Source organism: Equus przewalskii, chromosome 4, assembly GCF_037783145.1.
Source record: "Equus przewalskii isolate Varuska chromosome 4, EquPr2, whole genome shotgun sequence".
NCBI classification, from domain to species: Eukaryota; Metazoa; Chordata; class Mammalia; order Perissodactyla; family Equidae; genus Equus; species Equus przewalskii.
In genome coordinates, this window is record NC_091834.1 from 90814888 (window position 1) to 90836062 (window position 21175).

At 39.6% G+C, this 21175-nt stretch overlaps 1 protein-coding gene across 12 annotated transcripts in view; it reads right to left on the minus strand.

Moving 5' to 3' along the window:
* DGKI (diacylglycerol kinase iota) overlaps positions 1 to 21175 on the minus strand; it is a 424664-nt gene that overhangs the window by 17949 nt on the left and 385540 nt on the right. For 10 of the 12 annotated variants that reach the window (XM_070617836.1, XM_070617834.1, XM_070617830.1 and 7 more), the window contains 2 exons: positions 5561 to 5598; positions 1909 to 2029 (listed from right to left, as the gene is read on the minus strand). In XM_070617836.1, coding sequence (XP_070473937.1) covers positions 1909 to 2029; positions 5561 to 5598 — 159 coding nt within the window. The remainder of the gene's footprint in view (positions 1 to 1908; positions 2030 to 5560; positions 5599 to 21175) is intronic. The other 2 variants (XR_011539629.1, XR_011539628.1) reach the window with 1 other exon arrangement.

Here is a 21175-nt window from a genome sequence, read left to right on the forward strand (position 1 = left end):
GCATGCAAGCAGGAATTCAGTCTCACTGGGTAAATGGCAAACTAGAGAGAAAGGATTGAGGATGAAGAAGATAGCAACCAGGAGTACTTTAAACCTGAGCTAAAGGCAAATAAAGTAACAGTACATATCTAAAGCTCGCCTGAATTTTGTGCAGTAGAAATCCTGAGCTCTTGTCTATTAAGGGAAAAATAACCATAGAAGCTTTACAACTTTATGCGTCATCCGTGGGGTTGAGTTCTCACATTTGGTTCTGCCTCTCAACAACTGAGTTTTTTTTTTGGTGGAAGCAGCAAGCAGAAATTATGCCACCATTGTTTTTGTAAGTCTTGCCCAAAGAGGAATGCTTTAATCGCAGGGGGTAGAATGGTCAGGGGAGTAGGAGATGGAAGGGTGTACACCCCAGACACAGCACCAAGAATACAACTTACCTACCTAGGCTTTCCAGGGCAGCCAGGCTTGGGGTTATCCAACCCAGGCTACAAAGGGGAAAGAAATCCTCTAAAGAGCATCAGCCTACTTTAGCACACTTTTCTTTTCCTAAACCACTCTTTCCACCATAATTCAGGCCAAAGGTTCAAGCAAACTCTTCATGGTGACAAGATATTAAAGAGAAAGCAAGGTGAGTCAAATAGGACTGACAGTCTAACAGCTACCTCACAAGGTCCTTGTAAAGATTAAATGATAAGATGAGGTTAGTATAAGATCTGGCATATACCGCGTGCTTGATAAATGGCAGCTATGTTAACTACTTGTGGCTTTACAATAGGACTTAAGACATCTATATACAACTATTGTAAATTTAGTTATACATAAGATTATATTTTTTCTTTAGCCTTCAAAACAGTCACTGTATTTTATTTTCATGCGTGCATGTGTGTGTATGTGTGTTGGTCTATCACAGGTGGTTCCTGTTAGGCACTCCACAAATATTTGTTGAATGATTGAATGAATGAATGAATGAATGGAATAAGACATGTTTGCTGAATTGACGAAAAGAAGAGCAAAAAGGTATGTGAATGCCTACTAATATGCTCAGTATTTATCGCCTGAATTTGGATGCAAAGCCAGTAGGCCACAGGTTCACTACTAGGGCTCACAGAACATCTTCCAGGATCTCTGTGTACCTATATCCAGCAGAGCTAGAGACTGTTCCACTCCTTCCTCAAAAAAAGCCAAGCCAGGCAGATTTCTTTCCCTTGCTCTTCTTTTTTATTCTAGCAACACTATAGTAAGCATGAGAAGCTGAAAGTAACGGTCAAGATTTGGTATTCATCACATGTGTTTACGCCTCTCAAGGACTATTAGAGGAAGATGCTAAAGCACATGCTACTTCCAGCAAAGGATCTAATGTCAAATTAGAAACGTAGTTCAGAAGCTGCCTAGAGGGTGAGCATGGCCTGTGACAGAGGACACGAGAGGACCAAATATTCTCAAAGGGAATAAAGTGTCTTGAGTTAAAAAAGATGAATGACATTCAAACAGCAAAAAAACGAGAAACTAGAAAGATGGAAAAAAATATGCTCATTAATCTTCAGAATGATCAGCTGCAAATATGGATTAGGTACCTGGTCCCAATCAATTAACTTCCCAAAACATAAAAGTTCTTCCCAAAACAATGAAGCTCATTATGCCAGGCTGGATTTTTTTTGTCTTTTATTTTTTAATTAATTGGCCCAAAAAATACCCTACAAAGACCTTGACATGAAAATCATTTCTATCAATTGCTTGGGTAAGGTGACTCATAAGCATCAGTGGTCTGCAATCCTAGCTGCCTCAAATAAACAGGGAGAGTCAGCTAAAAGTTGGAGAGCATTTCCACCATTCTGAAGACAGCCTGGATGAAAGTCAACTTAGAAAATGCAATCTATTTCATGGATAAGTGATCCCTGGCTCACTGTGCCTACTCACCGTGGTCAAGGATGTACTTCACGATGTCCCCATTGCCGGTTTTAGCTGCGTAGTGAAGGAGTGAACAGTGGTCTGGTCCCTGAATTAGCAGACTGCCTCCATTTTTATAGCTTTCTATTAGCTGAAAAAGAGACATATGAAAAGATGCTCAGGTAGAGTCAAGAACAAGGAAAATAGCTAACCTGTGATAAAATAAGAGTAACATAGCAAACCACAAATGTTTCTAGCCTCAGAGCACACAGAGAAAAAAAGTCAGAGATGAAGTAACAATCCTGGATTGCGTTATCACCCAACTAGATGGCCAGTGTCTCACCTAACTCCAGAGAGGGTATGTGGGTATTGAACAGCCTAAGGAACCTGAAACATGCTGAGTTACTTCTTTCTTTTCTGTTTTTTGTCTTCTCTTTTTCTTTTCTGGGTACTGGTCTCTGTCCCAAGGGAGTAAAGGATGGAGAAGAGAATAAAGCTTCCTGATGTTGGCTCAGTATTTTCAAGTGAGAGAAGAGTTAAGGCCGTAGGCAGGAAGAGCTTGGTGTCTGGGAGTTAAGCTCCTTTCCTGTCCTTTAGTGTTTGTTCAATCTCTCATGAACCTAGCTACCAAATATGGAAGCTGCTTCCCCTTTTCCTGCATGAGATCACTGCACACACGCATACAGCATACACACCCATACACATACGACTCCCTTCTCCATGCAGACCCACAGCCCAGCCTGCATGCTTTCTGTTAATCATCCAACACATACCCAACAAGGTCAGAGACGATCTGCAAGATGAGAACCAAAAGGATTCAGAGGACATAGTAGGAACCCAAAATACCAAAATATGAGAATAGATTTTTGCAGCCTGAGATTAAGGTGTCTAAATGAGGATATTGTTTAAGTTCATGAAATTCTGAACATTATAGAAAGCGTAAGTGAGTCCCTGTTTTCCTAATTTCAATATATCAGAACAAGAAGAGTCTTTCTGGAGCTTCTAAAAGGTAGTTTTAGGAGAAATAATAATCAAATAACCCAGCAGGTAATAAGCGAAAGGAATGTGTTCTACCACCAAGAAGTCAGATGGCACAACATTACCTAAAAAGTCAAACATCTCCTGAGGTCAAAGAGTAAACTTATAGTTCATGTTTTCACTCAAATGCAACCACAGAACTGCCATGTGCCAGATGCCAGGGAAACAAAGATGAATATAATTCAGTCACTGGCCTCAAAGACCTCACAGTCCATGGGGGAGACAGATGTATGAAGAAATAGACAGTAATGGAGAGGAGCATGATGAGTTTATTGTAAGACACTAGGAAGGCATAAAGCAGGGAATGGAAAGAATCATGGAAGCCTTCCTAGGAAAGAGATCAAAAAGCAGCAGTTGAATGAAGGTAAGGAACACATGGGGACGTTCATCCCTAAACTGTGGGGCAAGAGAAGAGGAAGACGTCACTAACGGTTTCCCACAAAAATCTAAGTGAATCCTGTTCTGTTCAACTGTATTGTCTCACAATGACACTCTCTTTGTGGGCAGAGCTGTGAAGGATTGGGGTGCGACAAAGCCACAGAGACCTGAGCCATCAGCTGCCTTGACTCTGCCTGCCTGTGGAGTTTTTAGACACTGAACACTAAGTTAGTCTGTGGGCCTCTTATGCAGCCCAAATGTGCAGTAGATAGTCCTGAGAGCCCCCACGCTGTGGTGGTTCCTCGGTCTTCTGTTCTCTGCTCACTTGCTCACGTGCTCTCTCATGCTCTCTCACTCCCTCTCTCTCTCTCCCCCTCATACAAACACACACACACACACACACAACCAGTTTAGTATTTAATCTTTATTGTACTTTCTACATGGAAGATAGAAATGAATGAAGATGGAGAAGAAAGAAAAGGGAAGAAAATTACTTAGGAAGGAAAAGAAAGAAAAAGCGTGAAAAAGAAAAACTGAAGCCCCTATATTTCATCTCTCAGTAAATATGGTATTAAGTCATTTCTTAGCCATTTAGGAAATAATTATAACAGAGCATGTAATATCATAACTGGCCGGATATAGTGATTTCCCATATCTCAAATAATTCTATATTAAGTACAAAAAAAGTGTGATAATGCACTCAGGACCTGGAAAATCTGTTTGCTGGACTTAAAGCATATACAAAATAAAATGAAAAGATTTCAAGTGTATGGTAGTTTACAACATTTTCTGGCTTAGAAGCTCTGCACGGGCAGGGATCAGGTCTTACGCATGTCTTCATTTCCCATAGAATCTAGTGTAAGACCTTGTAGGGAGATAGGATAGTATCAGTTTAATCCACTGCTGGGAAATGGCATGGAACTCATAGCTATACTACTCAGAGAGCACTGTTCTCTCGTGGGTAACAATTCCTAGTAACACTATGATCTGGACAGTGGCACAGGGATCATTTCCAGGAATGTGAATCTAAACATGGCAGTTTATCGAGACGTTTGCAACATTCTCACGTTTTGTTTTCTGCTAGTAACCTGTTGAAAATGTTACACAGACACTCCTCAGTTTATTCAACAGATATTCTTCAAAAGAAGTTGTCTACAAGGTCGTGCTTCTCAGCTTTAAGTCTTTTGGTTTCTCGATCTGCAATGGCACCATACTACATAGGCTGAAGAGTAAGACATAGCCTCTGCCCCTAGGCAGTTGCCTATATTATAGAGGAGATCAATGCCAGTGTGGGCTATACAGGGATACACGGGCAGTCAAAAGTCCTGATGCCTGAAAATGATAAGGGACCAGATATAGCTTTTAGAATACTCACAGACTGTATTATACTTTATAACAAATACGTGTCTCTCCACTATGTTTAGCTATTAAAAAAACACAGACTAACACTATAATGATATTAATGAAATAGCACTCTAGAGTGTAACAGGAACGGTCTCAAGAGCTTTACAGATATTATTACATTCAATCCTCACAACAAACCAGAGAGAGGGGGCAATATTATTATTCCATTTTACAGATGAAGAAACTGAGGCACGGAGAGAATTAAATAATTATACAAAGGCACGCATACAGCGAATGGCAGAGCCAAGATCTGAACGCAGGCAGTCTGAAGTGAATATTTATATTCACTCTAGAGGCAGCGACCACTTCCTTCCCTCTTAATGAAGTTCACCAGAAAACATAAGCACAAATTAAAATGTTCAACATGGATCAGATAGAGTATCTTCTTCGGTTAACTGCGATTTCCAAAGTACAAAACTGTAAGAATGTTGGAAGAGGTATGCTCTGGCCTGGAGAATGCATTTCTGGGTGTTGTCCAGGTCCTTCTTACAGATGCATTCATTTCAAGACCTGTCTGAAAGGCAACCTTTAAACTTTTCAAATATCAGCTTCTAGAGAGCTGGAACCCTGGGCACTGTGTGCACTACATCCCGAAGATGTGTAGTCCATTTTAACTTATCACGGCAAATAGCATGGTGCCCTTGCACAAACCCTTTGCTGTTAGGAAATGTGGAGATGCTGTGAAGACTCCTCTCAACCTCTCTGCTCAATTCTCAAAAGAACATCCTTCCTCTTTCCACTCAGCCAGCACAGGCAGGGGGATGATAAATGATATACGGGATCATGAAAATTTGGTGAGAAAGGATGTTGATTTAAAGTTCTGTAAAGAATCACCAGAAGTTTTGGTAGGAAGATATCTTACCTTCATAAGATCACCAGCTATTACTGCCTGCAAAATTGCTGTGAAAGACAAAAGAGAGATGTCCCATTAGTAGAAGACCCTCTCATTAAAATCTTACAAAGGGCTGGATCCATATTTTGGAGAAATAGTCTACATTTGGGGCAGGAACCAGGGAAGGAGAAGCATGCCAAAGGTTGAATCTTGGTAAACACTCTAAGGCTTCCTCTTCAGCCCTGCCCTACACAGGGACCCACCCCATCCATTATGCTAGAGTCTTCCTGAGCCCCCTCTAGCTCTGGCACAGCAAAGTGAACATGTAATTTGGACTCACACAGATTGGGTTCAAATCTTATCTCTGCCACAAGCTGTGGAACACTGGGCAAATCGTTTAACCTCTCTGAGCCTCAGAGTCCACATCTGTAAAATAGCAAGTCTAAATCTTATAGGAGAGTTGAAAGGATTACTTAAATCCTATAAATGTTCCTAACTCATCCACTAAGGCAGAGTGGGTGCCAAATTATGATTATTCTTGCTCCTTTCTCTCCAGTTTCTTCTACTTTATCCTCTTGGAGTTCAAGTAATCACCAGTAATTTTGTTTGTGTGTTTTGTAATGATAAATAAGTACCCACTGCTATGGAAATGAAGAGGACCAGAGACAGTGAAGAGGAAACAAGTATATTTTAGTTATATTTTGAAGAAAACAACCATGTGTTTAGCATCAAATTCATCAGTGACTTTTATGGAAGGAACTCTAAAAGTCTTAGATAACCTAAACTAATTGTAAAACTATCTAGCCTTAGGGAGAAAAAACAGAAGTGCATGTGCATGTCACGTAGGGTGTAGAAGAATGAGAAAATATGACTGACAAAAGGGAAAAGTATATATGAGTGTCTAATGCAATTATGATTCCTAAAGGGAACATTTGCATTTGAGTAGAAATAGTCCCTTCAGAAAATAAACACCTAGATTCTAAAACTACTCAAAAAGCATATTATTTTAAGGCTTTAACGTCACAAAAATTTGAAAGAAAATAATTTAAATTTACTTTTCAAAGTGTCATTTTGCTCTTCTTGTTTGAGTAGTGTCTCATATAGAGTTAGCCAAAAATGTAGTATCACACATCAAAGCACTTGGAGCCCCTGGCTGTCACGGAATGAAGCTCTCAAATCTTTTATATTGAGCATCGATGAGTCCTGGGTCACTAGGCGCAAAGGACCACAGGCATGTTAAACTCATTCATTGGCCCAGGGCTGAGTGCCTTCCCTCTGACCAAAGCAGAGGCCTTGAAAAACTGTGGAAATGATGATGCCTACTTAAGCACAAGAGGAAGAAGGATGCAGGAAGAAGAAAAGAATGGAGAAAAAAGGTGAACAGGAAAGAGAAGGAAGACTGTTTCCTTTCCTTAACAAGCTGTAAGAAATATACTCTTTTCCTCTCCCTATGGTTCCTACCACAATGCTTGGCACATTGTTGATGCACAACAATTAGTTGCTGAACTGAGTGAAAAGAAAGCAAAAAGAGAAGTGCAAAGGGGAGAGAGAAAAAAATAACAGTAAGGGAAGTAATAAAATGTTATGTGTCAAAAGAACCTAAGGAAACGTGTCTCTCACTCTTCATGTTATAGATGGGGACACTGGAGTTGAGAGTAAAGTCACTCTCTTGGGGCACAGAGAGTAGTGGTCCAATCATCACCATGCTGGTCTCTGTGTCCAGTCCAAGCCTCTGTCCAGTGCCCTCTGTGAGCTGACCATAGAGAGCTCTACTAGGCTCTATGAGGCCTACAGAAAACAGAAGAAAATTCTCTCTAGGTTGTCAGGTTACAGTGTTGTGAAAAGGCATGGGATTGGAGTCTAGTTCTAATCTCTGTAATTTACTAGACACATAAATTTAAGAAGCTATTCAGTCTTTTCGAATGAATTTTCTTATTTATAAAATAAGACTAACAGCTGCCCTGCTCACCTCTCTGTACTAAGGATGAAACCAAAAAAGTGCTAGATAAATAGATGTTCTATTAACAGAAGGGGTAGTTTTCAATACTTTTGTGACTGTACATAAATACATGAAAAAGACATATGGACACTTCAGCAGGAGCCCAGCAATAAGGGTCAAATTGGTGTGTGAAGTCAAGTAGACACATCTCTGTTGACACTGCACCCATCAGATGAGAGGCATGGATGAAGGAGCCAATGAGATGGTGCTTAACCCCAAGAAGTAAACCCTAAGTCAGCAGACAGGAGGGAGAGGCAGCGGAAAGTATTAGCAATTGTGGGTCTGGGAATTTGGACCTTTATACTACAGCATGTTCTCTTGACTGAGGTAGAATATTCATATTAGGAAAGAAATAAGGTTAGGGAAATTGCCCGAGGGGGCAGCTAATAAAAGCTTTGAAACACACGCAGAATCTATGTTTTCAAGATCATATTGAAACATTCCCCAGAAATTCAAAGGAAAAAAAAGGGAACTAGAAAAAGAATCAAGGAGAGAGAAAAGAAAAATGAACTCATTAACTGAAAGCATTTGTGTAATAAAATTTGGTGCCTATAAGCAATAAATCAAGATGATGAAAAAATCCCCAGGACAAAGCCTATTTAAGGACAACTAAAAATGAATGAATGAATGATCATACGAGAGACTGAGGGAAAACTTACTGGCTAGCTGTGGAGTTCAAAGAAGGTTTCCTGGAGGAGGTGAAGTCTAAGCTGACTCTTCCATGATAAGTGGATTTAATTAGCAAAGAAGATTTGGAAAATCCTTACAAGATGAAGGGAGGATATGAACAAAGAAATTAAGAGTCATGTTGTCTGAGGGACCCTGCAAAGCGGTGTATTATCACATCTGAGGTGGAGAGTGGCCTCAGTACCAGACTGCAGAGCTCCACAGGGACCACTCCAGTGGGCACCTCTTGCGTCAAAACAAGACACTTGGGTTTTATCCTGCAGGTGATGAGAAGCTATTGCAGAGTTAAAAGTGAATCAGAGGAGCATATAAATATCCCTCAGCATGCCAGTTTGATTCTGCCCTCCCCTCCTGGAAGCAGAGTTATGACCTGCTCTTGGCTCATTTTCTCCAGATTGCCCATATTAAAGCGGCTTTCAATTTCTTCCTCAGACTCCTCCACAAGCATTTTTATCTATGTTTGTTGGTTTCCAACAGCCTCCCAGTTTAAAGTCCCTATGAACAGGTAGAAGATCATATAACAGAATGAATCATAACCACAAGTAATTCCCAATTGTGCTGGAGATGGAAAGCATAAATATTTATTTTCAAGTCAAGCAATACACCCAAGGGTAGCTGTTATGCAAAATTATTAGGCATGAGGCCCACTTCTCTCTCCTGATTAATGTCCTTCCCTATGAAAACTGTTGTTTAATGTTTCCTCTGCATAAAGAGAGCCTGAATCCATTAGTATTCAACTCCAAATAATAACCTTCTGAAAGATGAAGCTTAAAAACAAATAATGAGCTGTTATGATTACAGTATTATTCTTTATTATTTCTTAAGCTCCGAGCTCGCCTTCTCACCTTTTCTAAAACTCCTTCATACTGAGGAAACAAGGCTCCCAAAATCAAAGAAGCAAGGGAAGTCAAATCGTCAATGGGACGTAAAAGTTATTGGTTAGATTAATACTAAGTTTCCTGGACAATTAAATCACAAACTTATACAGTTTGTATCCTATAGATAGGAAAGTAAGAAGGTAGAGAACTGAGAAGTTTGTCATTTTTGGAGGTTAGAACTGGAATCATTAGTTCACATGAAACGGTTTATTTTTCCTTCAGCACTATGCCTTCCAATAAACTGCTATCCAGTAAACATCCTGAGACAGAAATTTGGAACTGAGAAGCCAGGAATGTCAGGAGGGAGTCACCATCTTCCTTCTTACAGTCTCTCTTTCTCAGGCCTGGATTCCCAAGAGTCCAGATGACCTCAGACATCTGTGCATGGAAGGAAAAGAGGCTCCTATCACCTGAAATATGGAAAGAGAAATAACAGTCCACGGGCCACTGCTGGCCCACCTGCTCCTGCCATTCCAGGCCTGGTTCAAGGCCGTGGGGATGTAACTGTACAAAACAAAATCCATCCTCTCAGGGAGCTGACGTTTTGGCAACAAGTCCAAATTAGGAAGGGATATATTGTAACTGAGTCTAGAATCAGAGCCTGAGTTTAAGTCCTGTAAGCACCACTAACTAGCTGGAACCTTGGGCAAGTTACTTTACAAAGCTTTAGTTCTCTCATTAGGAAAAGGAAGATTAACTCAGTTCTTTCCTGACTCTGTCTTGCAAATAAGCTCAAGAAATAGAGAATCTGACCATTATGGTCTTCTGTAGAGAACACCATGGAATATTGGTGTTTTTCACCCCATTACACTGGAAAACAACCATTTCTCATCTGTGAAACGAGAGTTAAACCAAGGATAATTACAGCTCTAGAAGTTGGCATGTGACTACTTCTGAAGAGATAGTTTAAGTTGTGATTCCTGTTTTGCACATAAAAATATTTAAGAATAAAAAGTATACAGAACTTGGCAAACCCATATGTACGTAATTCTCAATAAGTCAACTAAAACAACTACATTATGATATATAAAATAGAGCTAAAACTCTGAGCATTTACATCTATTAAAAAAGTTAATCTTTCATATTCAATTATTTTTCAGTTCTTAAATTAATATTCTATGGCCAAATTGTTTGTCTCCTGCTAATGATAGCAGTCATTTAGATCTTTTTTAAAAAAAATTGTGAAATAAAAAAATAAAAATAAAAACAAAAACTACTGAACAAAGAATGGCTTGTGGAGACCTAGGGGAAAAAAATCAGTTGATTCATCGAGAATCATAAATGCATATCTAGCTTTGCCAAGGTCTGCATACTTTTCACTCCTAAATCTTTTCATCTGCAAAGCAGAATCACAGCCTAAGACTATCCCTTCAGAAATTGTCATATTCCACATTCCAGAGCTGTATTTGGCCTTAGTCTAACCCTCTCATTTCACAGATGAGGAAACTGGGGCTTGAGAAGTGAACTGATTTTTCCAAGGTCACACAGATAGTAGCAATCCAGCTGAGAGACAGAGGGACTCTTGTTGACTTTTTTCTTTGTTTCTTTTATTTTATTGTTTCTGACCCCTAGGTCAGAGTTCTTGCCACCTTGCTGTCTCCCCTTTAATTTGGAGTAGAGTGGGCAAAAATTAAAGCAAATAACCCAAATAAAAGTTTCATGTAGGGCTGGCCCGGTGGCATGGTGGTTAAGTTTGCGCACTCTGCTTCAGCAGCCCAGGATTCTCGGGTTCAGATCCTGGGCGTGGGCCTGGCATCGCTTGTTGGGCCACACTGTGGCAGCATCCCACATAAAATGGAGGAGAATTGGCACAGATGTTAGCTCAGCCGCAATCTTCCTCAAGCAAAAAGAGGAGGATTGACACAGATGTTAGCTCAGGGCCAACCTTCCTCACAATAAGTAAATAAATAAATAAAAATTCCATGAATGCATCACATACAAAATGAAGTCAAGTCTATGTACGGCTTTAAGTACCAAGGCTTTTTATGCCAGAGGAGACATTGAATAATGAGCACACTCATGGCAAATGTTATGTTCACAGTTCCCTTCATCTGATCATAACTGGAGTCTTCATACTTTTCCTTTATTCAGAGTAATTTACTGTACCAGAGAGCTTGCACTCTCGACTACCCAAGAGCCCACTTCTCTGAGATACATATTTCTTTATAGCTTTTCCTGTATTTTCCTTATCGGAAACATTCTGTCCAATTTTTCTACTTTGTGAGCAGCCAGCCATGGTACATGAGCAACAAACTGTGAATGCTTAGCTCCCCAAAATGGAATTTAGTATAATCGTCAAACATAGCACAGGTAATCTAACACACATTTAATGGTATGGATAACCAGTGTGAATTATGCTAACTAGGCATAAATGAGAAGCAGTTCATAAAAATGACTGCAATTAATATTATTTTACATGGTCATACTGAACAAGTCCAAGATGAGATAAGAGAAAGGAGGAATTAGATACTTTTAAAGACCTCTGCATTTTAATCTAGGCCTAGAGGAGGTTTTGACAATTGATAATAAGATACATGTCAAGTTATTTGTTAACAATAATAGCTAGAATATTGAGGGGTTTTTATAATATATTAGGACATATTCAAGACTATTCTCATAATTACACACAAATCTGTATCACTTTTCTGCTACTACATAGCAAATCATCCCAAAATATGGTGGCTTAACACATAACAATTACTTATTTTGTTCAAAAATCTGCAATATGGGCCAGGATCAGCAGAAACAGCTTGTCTCTGCTCCACCTGGCATCAGTTGGGGCAGCTTCACTGACAGCTGAGAGATCCACTTTCAGGATGACGACACATGACTGGTACCTGGGTGCTGGCTTCAGCAGGGGGCTTTGGTTCCTCTTGTGTGGGCTTCCATAGGCTGCTTGGGCTTCCTCCTGAAATGGTGGTGGGGTTTCAAAAGCAAGCATCCCAAGAGAGCCCAGTGGAAGTCCTTGCCTTGGAAACTACATTGTCACTTCTACTACAGTCTCAAGTTTGCCCATATCCAAGGAGAGAGGGCACAGACCTCATATCTTGATGGCAAGAGTGTCAAAATCATATTGCAAGAAGAATATTGTGGGATGGGAGATAATGCTGTGGCTGTTTTTGGAAAATACAATCTGTCACATCATCCGCTTGCATTGTGATGTGCTTTGAGTCAGAGGGTTGGGTTGACTCAGTTAGCACTGGGAAATGGGCATGAACAAATAGCCTTTGTTACCTGTGTCACCTATGGGAGTATATTTTAAAAACAATGTCATCAGTTTTCTGTGATGAGTATCTCAGCAGGAAAATTAAAAAGGCTGAGAACTGCTTATCTGAAAGATCAGCATTTTGGAGCAGGAAGAAGAAAGGCAAGTAGAAGACTAAGCAGACAACAACTGTTTGTTGAACTGAATTAGGAATTCTATCTACAGTGAGCTCTGTACAGAATCTCTCTTTAATAATCTGATGTGAGAGAAGAGCCCATTTACTTTCAGGAGGAAAAAGAGGAGGGGGCAACCACTCACTGAACTCTAGTCTAAATCCCTCACTCTGCCTACCAGCTTCTCCTTCGCCACAGAAATATGCAGTGGAGGGTGCAGAGAATAAGTCTTACATATTCTATTATTCTCTTATCATCCCATCATTGTCGGGATTAATCCATCAGTGCATATAAAGGCCATTAAATGCTACAGTGGTCTAATACTCAAGCTCCACCTGTGCCAAATCCCTCTTAAAGTGTGTAACCATAGACAGGAGACCTAAATAGGTTTTGTTTCTAATGACAGAGTTAATCCTCAAATTCAATTAGCCCCTGCTAATTGAATGCATGAATGTATATGGGTTCTTTCCATCTGCTGCAGCAATCCTTTTGAAGCTACCTATTAGCATGGAAGAGATTTCCTGTTTGGAGAAAAAACAAACAGTCCCCATCCAGTGTTCCCTCCTGGCAGAAAACCTCCACCTTGCTGCCAGAGACCCAGGATGTACTCCCTTCAGAAGCAGTCAGCTCCACTTCTCCTATTCACCCCTGGAATTAGCTATAAACAGTGCAGGGACCAGATGTCTCTCCCAAACATCCCATTTGTTCATCCGCTGTTGTGAAATTCTTCTCATTGTCTCACATGTCTCAGTCCCATCTCTGCAATTAAGCCACAAGCACAAGGACCATGTTTTCATTTTTTTTCTCTTTGTTTTATCCACACTCCATCTTTCACTGAAAACACTATAGTACAGAAAATACGTGAAGTACTTAATCAATATTTGGTTGATCGTGGCCTGGTGATTCAACTTGCTATCATTTCAATACTTTTTGAACTCTGGATCAAGGAAGATACTCCAGGGAATGGAAGAAAGTCCACTTTACTGTCCCCTGCTGCACCTGGCAGTCAATTCTGGAGTTGAAAATATTTTCAAATCTCTTTGGTGTCTAATAGCGCTTATTACATGCAGTGAAATACTATTGCAATTATCTCAACAAACTAGAAATGTTTATCTTATGGGTCAAATCACAGCCCTATACTCAGTAATAATACATGTTACTTCCTAGGACATCAGTAGTAAGCCTTGGCTCAGTGTTAAAACAAATTTCATGGGCTAATTTTCTTTGAGCATTGGGTTAGTGAAGACAAGTTCATAGGTTAAGGGACGAATTGGGTTCACTCTTTTCCACAGTCACAGTATGTAACTTTCAGCCAGCTGTGTAAAACATGTGCCAATAGTCACAAGGGAGATGAGAGGGGTTCTTGAAAATATCTTCTTGAGAATCTATACAACTCAAAATTAATGTTTTCTTCTCTAGTGATTATATATTAATATTATCATCTTTGGCTATAGTGTGTCAACACATCTTTTTATATAATACCACCTTCTAAAGTAATATCCAACTATTCCCTTAAAACTAGAAAAACATAAATTCATTTTTAGCATTAACATTACATAACTGAACCATCAACTATTTTTGTTCAATAAATTTTAGGCTTCCACCAACAGGATTTTTCATATTTGTAAAGGGTTTTAATCTGATTACACTTTACTAAATTCAAGAACCCAAAATAGTTATAGTACACAATAACACACTTTCTGCTTCTTAACATCTGAATAAAGTAATACAACTGCATTAGCAATGTAAGGGATTAAAAAAAAATTCTAGTATTCTCCAAAAGTCCTTCATCCTCAGAATGTTGAGAGAATTTAATTTAGATTGACTAACTTTGTTTATTTTGCTTTCCTGGCTTTTGGATGATAAAGCTATAATCCTGAGGAGGTAAGAGAAATGGAAGCACTAATAAAAAAGGTCTTTGTTAGCCTCACAGATGAGTGGAAAGTGCCAAGTAGAAGGGAAGCTGCTGCTGGCCTTAGCTCCTACTGACTTTCACTGAGGATCTTAGTGAGAGCATCGGGGCTTTGGTTTCATCCCTTCCCTCAATGTCAGGCCACATTCCTCTGTGATAGGTCTCCTTGAGTTCATTTGATGTATTTTACCAGTGTCCTTCAGGACTTTTAAAAGAACCTTGGGTTGAAAAAGAGTGCTCGTATCTCATTCGGTGATAGCTGTAAGCAGATCTGACATGGCCTGAAAGTGATGGATGGCTATTGGTTTTAACCAAACATCAAGACTGCGTGGGAAATGGTGTTGAAGGGCAGGATCCAAGTACAAATGAATGTGTTCTAGAGCTCAAGAAGATGATAGGTTTATGGGTCATCTGGTCATCAGGATGCACAGTAAGTACCTTATCATTGCCTAACAGCATGCTGACCACTCTGTAACATGGAGGTCTTTTTAACTGAGAAGAATAGATTTAGCCAAAACATTCCTCCTTGGAACAAAAGTAAAGCGTAGAAGGAGTGAATATAACACAGGTCATTTTCAGGGGCATACATCAGCAAAATGCACACACAGCATAATTGTACAATTTTAAAAAAGATGAAATTTCTAAAGCCTGCTCTTACTTATAAGTGGAAAGATAGACATGATAACTTATATTTGCAATTAAGTTACAATAACACACTTATTTTGAATCATCTCCATATAAGGATACAACAGATATTATTTGGAAGCATAGAAAAATTAAGCGTTTTATTTCAGAGAAATGAAAAATAAGTCTTAACTGTCACTTCAACATTACACTAAGTTGACTAAGCAATATCATGCCTTAGAAGCAAGAATTATAAAGTAAATGGTTAGTTCTGAAGCTTGCTCAAAAGAGGCAGAATAGAATAGGCTTCGGTGTATGAGTAAATCTTCAATGATATTTATTACAGAGAAGATTTTACTGTCCAGTTGCTGTGAAGAGAAACAAAATGAAGACTAAACTTTCATTCTTCTTAGGAATTCATATACTTTTAAGAAAGTGAGAGTATCTATAAAGTAATAAGCGTGTACTTATACATCCAAACATAGCCCCTGATTGCTGAAGAAATAGAGTGACGTACGGAATGACTTCCTAGGAAACTTGTAAGAAGTTGTTCAAAAAGGGAAAATTTGCATTGGCAGAAAAGATGGAGGAGAATTTTCTACAGAGAACACCGGCTGGCATGAAGGAAGAGGTGATAAGCAGTTCCGCTTAATAAAGTAGGATGTTGGAAATGGGGGTAGGGAGAAATGAGTCAGAAATAGAGTGAAAAACGAGATTCTGGTGGAACACCTTCCAAGACTCCCAGAGTAACGTGAGGCCAAAGACCGTTTTTTTTTAATGTCAATGAAAACCATTTAGCAACTGCATTTTCCAAATATATCCTTGGCCAGGGGGATCACCCTCTTCCTCAAAGATAAAAGGAGCTTAAATATATAGAAGAAAGGAAAGATCACTGGGACATCAGATGCCCGAAGAAGAATGTCTTTAGATGGCCACGCAGGGTTAGTTAGGGAAGATATGAGGACTAGAGAGGGGCACAGTCAGAGAAACAGAGCCAACAGTTACAGGAACAGTATGGTTCAAGTGACTGTTTTGCTGTCTTGCAAAACACCCCTCTAATTTGTTTTCACAATGGCTGAAATAATTGCCTTCACTTACCAGGGTCAAAGAGGAGGTGGAAATGTCACCAGACTGAGCAAAATTGAGTGGATTCTGGCAGATTACAAATCCCTTTTTCAATAAGCAATGGGGCTCTGCTTTGTCAGGAGAAAAGCTAGAAGCTGCATAATTAAATAGCAATGTATTTCGTTACCTTGTTAAAGAAAGCTACCAGTGTGAAAGTGGCCTGCAGCATTTATACACTTGCAAAGTTGATTTTCTTTCTTTTCAGAAAGTGGGAACATGGTGAGGTATGGAAATTGTGGTGCTTTTGTCATCTCAAGCAGAATATAACAGACCTGCACACATCTGCAGAGATCCATACACGTGCCCCACGGAGAGCAGGGCATAGGTGTCTCCAAAATACCCTTCCAAAACTGAAAATGACATTTTTGGTGTTTCCTCACATGTTTCATCGCCCAATATTCTTTCCTGGCTCAGAGGCCTGAGTCTGGGGCAGAAGAGGCCTTAGATGTCTGCCAGCTCAGCCTGCTTGCTGAAAAGACCAAGGTCTGAGGGAAGTGATCTGCCCGAGATTACCCAGCCTGAGAAGAGCAGAGCCAGGGCAGTGCCTGGTTCTTCCCACTCCAAGACCAAGGCTCTTGTCCTTGCCCAACTCCACTGCCATGCTCAAGAGACCTATGTCAGGAATGATACAAGTCATTCCCTGCCCATTGAGACATAACCTCAAGGAAGTGTTCAGTTCCAGGAAACTTAGAAAATAATAAGCTTGAATAATTCCATAAGTCCACACAAATAGGACATATCTGGTCTATTTATAGTGTGGGGACCTGGAACTGGCCACCCCAAGATATGTCTCTTTGGCATTAGGATCATTTGAGGCTGATGGCTTTTGATAAACTGGGACAGGGAAGGAGGCTCTGAGGAATGGAACTTGCCCTTTGTTAGGACACATTTACATTTGTAAGGTAAATCTCTATCTGTAAAAGGTGCCTCCCTCTCTGTACCAGGAAGAAGAAAGGCGATGACCTTCTCTCTAGAAACTCTTAATCGATACCAAAGGCAAGGACTTAAATCTGCATTTTATTGTGCTTGTCTGGTAACCTCCTGTAACTGACTTCCCTCCCCCTCCCAATGTTGTCATTTCTTTAAGGATTAAGCATCTTTCCTTAGGGAAGGAACTGATTGCTGCGCTCACCTGTGATCGCCCAGCTCCAGACAATAAACTTGCCTCCTGCTACACCCACGAAGATAGCAGACCATTACCTGCTGTGTCCATCAAGCAATGTGCCTACAGGGCAATCTTGTGACTATTGTGGGAGGGACATTTCAATCACATGTGAAACACCCTGTTTGGGGGTATATAACCACTATGTGCACCCCACTTCTTCCGTGCCCTTTCTTCCTTCGGGAAGAAAGGCCACGGGCCATGGTTCCTCATAAAGCTTTGTTTAATTTTCTCTTGCTATTCTGTCTTGTGTGAATTTAATTCGTTCTCCGGCCAGACGAACCCCCATTTGGGAAGAGGAAATGTCTTCCTCCCCTACAGTACAGAAAACAAAGTTGCGGTGCTGGGGGAAGGAAACGCTGTAGTAAAGAACTGCTTACAGGTGTTATGTGGAGTGATAAAGGGATGTTGTATGAAGCCAAGAGAGTCACGCCCTAAAATCTGGTGCACCCAAAATGGACCCAGAAAATGAGGATTGACAAAGAAGGCTGGCAAAAAGAGGAAGTATTTTAACTGACTTTATTATTTTGTAAAAGAGCTGGACTGATGAATATTTTCTAAGGTCTATCCAGCGCAGCCCAGGCCTAAGTAGCTGTAATAGACAGCCTGGGCAAACAAAACTATACACAAAAAAATGCTTCCAAGACATTGGAACATACAGGTTGAAATAACATATCCAGGACTAACCTTCTAGGAACCAACCGAACAGTTAACAATACATTCTAATATTTTGCAACTGGTAATCATGATAAGAGATGCTGAGGCTAAGATGATGATTCAGGGAAACCAGTCGCCAGTGTCTACCCAGTTCTTTGGGAGAAGAAGCCACCAAAATGAAAAATAAACCTTAGGTGGAGCACACTGGCAAAACAGTTGTCACTGAATATTAGGTTTTCTAGTCAAGTAGAAAACAGACAAATGGAGAATAATTATCCTCATATAAAGATTGTACTACAATAACTTCAGTGTACTTGCCTAGCCCCTTGGTTACATGGATACTAATATAACCCAGATCAAATCATTTCTTACAGCTAAAATCTTAAACACGGTAAACTTTAAAAAGTAAGCATAATTCGATTCTTCATTTCTGCTGTCATGGATGGCTACATAGGGATGAAGGCAGGCATTTCCCAGTCCGTTTTTAAACACTATAGTGAGTTACCTGTAGGAATGAAATCTATGATAGCTTCATTGTCGCCAGAGAATTCATGACACATCATCTTATTTGATTGCCTCTTTCCACCCATCCAATTAAAGGCAAACCAGGAGATTAGCCTTCCTCCCTTTCTAACTCTCTCCTTTTTTCTGTTACTTTCTTTTTTTGCAACGTTTAAATACTTTTAACTTAAATATCCTTTGAGGCCAAAGGCAGTCTACAGCAAAGTCATAGGTAAATCTTAGTACAGAGCACACCCCCGACACACACATTTATAATAAGGCTTCAAAAGATCATTAGATAATTACCACCAACAAAGCCTTCCAAAGAAACCAAAAGGATCAAAGGATTATATGGTTACAATCAATAGGGAGATTTAGAATGAGACAGAATGGTGGGGTCAGGACACATATAAAGTAATATAACCTGATTTTGGAAAGCCCAGGGGGTTTGGTTTTGTTTTGTTTGCCTGTTCTGTTTTATTTTGTTTTTTAATCAGCAGTGAAGGTCTGTTTTCCTAGGAAATGTGAAAGAAGACTAGCCAAGGAAAAGCATGCGGCCATTTATTCCTTTTCCTTTCACACAGTCTTTGGGGAGCCCCCAGTGAGACCACCATAAAAGGCCATCTTTTCAGCACATTAGTAACTGAGTTTCTTTGGAAAAGGACCAGGACTAACCTATCTTCAACAACAGGGAACAATGCTAATGACCTACAATGGAATTCAAAGATGTGTATTGAAAGTTTCTGTTTGCCAACACCACATACTGCAGCAAACCTAACAGTGAGACTTGTATAGAGGGAATGGATTCTGTGCCAGCGCACAGCGTAGAGTGGGGCAACATCTCTATTCATGGGTTTATAGTTAAATAAGAAGGGCAACACCACTCATAGGGAAAAACATTTGGAATACACTCAAACAGTAAGGAAGGAGAAATCATGGGCATTCGAGTTGTCAGGAAAATTCATCATTATTTGTCCTTAGAATCTACGGAGGTGGTTCCAAGACTAGGGGATTAATGAGCACTGAGGAGGGACTTGAACGAAGGACAATGAAGGTGATCTGCCAGAGAGATGGTAGGAGCTGATAGAAACCATATGGCTGAGTGAATACAAGGGAGCTGGGATCTGGAGAGGGGCCCACAAGCAGGGAGTAGAAATAATTCACTAAAGCAACATGAGCTAAACCAGGGTGAGGAAGAGCCTCAAAAGTGAGCACTAAAAAGTTTGAATCTAATTAAAAAGCCAATGGGAGATTCCATAGTCAGAAACTGAATATAGGGCAGAAGAAAACACTCTAGCAACTTTGCATTAGCTAGCCCAAAGTCATTGCAAAGTGGCATACTGTGACGGCCAATACTGAAAGTTCTTCCTAGCAAGGCAATTAAAGATCTGCAGATGTTTGCATCTGTATCATCAGCCAGATTTACTCATCACATTTCACTGATAAATGGCTTATAGAAAATAAAAGGGGAAAACTTCTAACTTTCTTAATTCACTTCACTATTCTGGTCATAATAATTGTCTTTCTATTGTGATTATTTCCTCAAGTAAATAGCTTTCTTTCAAGAATTCTTCCTTTTTAAGAATGAGTGCTATTGACAGGAAATTAGATCTCTGTTTCCTTGATTATAGAAGTATGGGGGAAGGACAAGTGGATCAGGAATATACCTTTGAATTGTTCTTATGTGTCAAGGGTACTGCTCATTGTTATGAAAAAACAAAACAAAACAAACCAAAATCAAAATCCTCCCTCTTTAATGATTAAACCCCACCCCATAATGATGAAGTCTCCATTCAACAAAAACAATCATGATTTCCTATTCCATGAGCTCAAATCTCAGCAATGCTATTGAAAGAGAGTACAGGGGAGTGGCTAAGAATAGCGTCTGGATCTAGATTACCAGAGTCTGAATCCTAGTTCTAACCCTTACTGGCTCTGCATGTGACATTGGACAAGTCACCTAATAGGTTTGTGCCTTGCTTTCCTCATCTGTAAAAGAGGAATAACAGTAGTACTATGACTGTTGTAAAGATTAAGTATATATAAAACATTTAGAGTGGTTGGTTAAGTATATATTAGTTGGGTGTCACCTTAAAGAAGCTATTTAATCACTTTAAGCCTCAACAGAGCATATCTTAGGACACTGCCTGACACTTATAAAGTTTTAATAAATGTTGATATCTTTTTAGTTTTAAGCTCAGATAAGAGTATTTTATCCCAAATAATTTCAAAGGAGTAATTAAAATTATTTTGCTAAAACACAAGGAGTCAAATAATTAATCCCTTAAACTTAGTTTATCAAAAATCAATTATTCTTTTTCTAATTTTTCGATTTCAGAAAGTATCATAGAATTTTTTTAAAAATATAACTCTCAAGATGTTTAACCTTTATTTGAATATAGGTTTCTCTGTTCGATAGTAAGGGGAGTGAGATACACTGCACTTTTCTAACAATGTAAACTAAAATGCTGGATTAAAAAAAATCAGGAAATTTGGGAAGATGGTGGCAATAGATGCAGTAGACATTTTGAATATTCCTGAATCTCCACATAGAGAGAAATAGAGAAATTAGAAGAACCAAAAACATTTAAAACAAAATAAGGTAAGTTACCCTTATAAACCTCAAAATTTCAAGTGCCTGGAGAGAAGCCACCAACAGCCAAAAGACCTGCATTCCACCAGTGTCTGCACAGGAAAGTTTAGGGAAGCAGTGGGGCAGGTG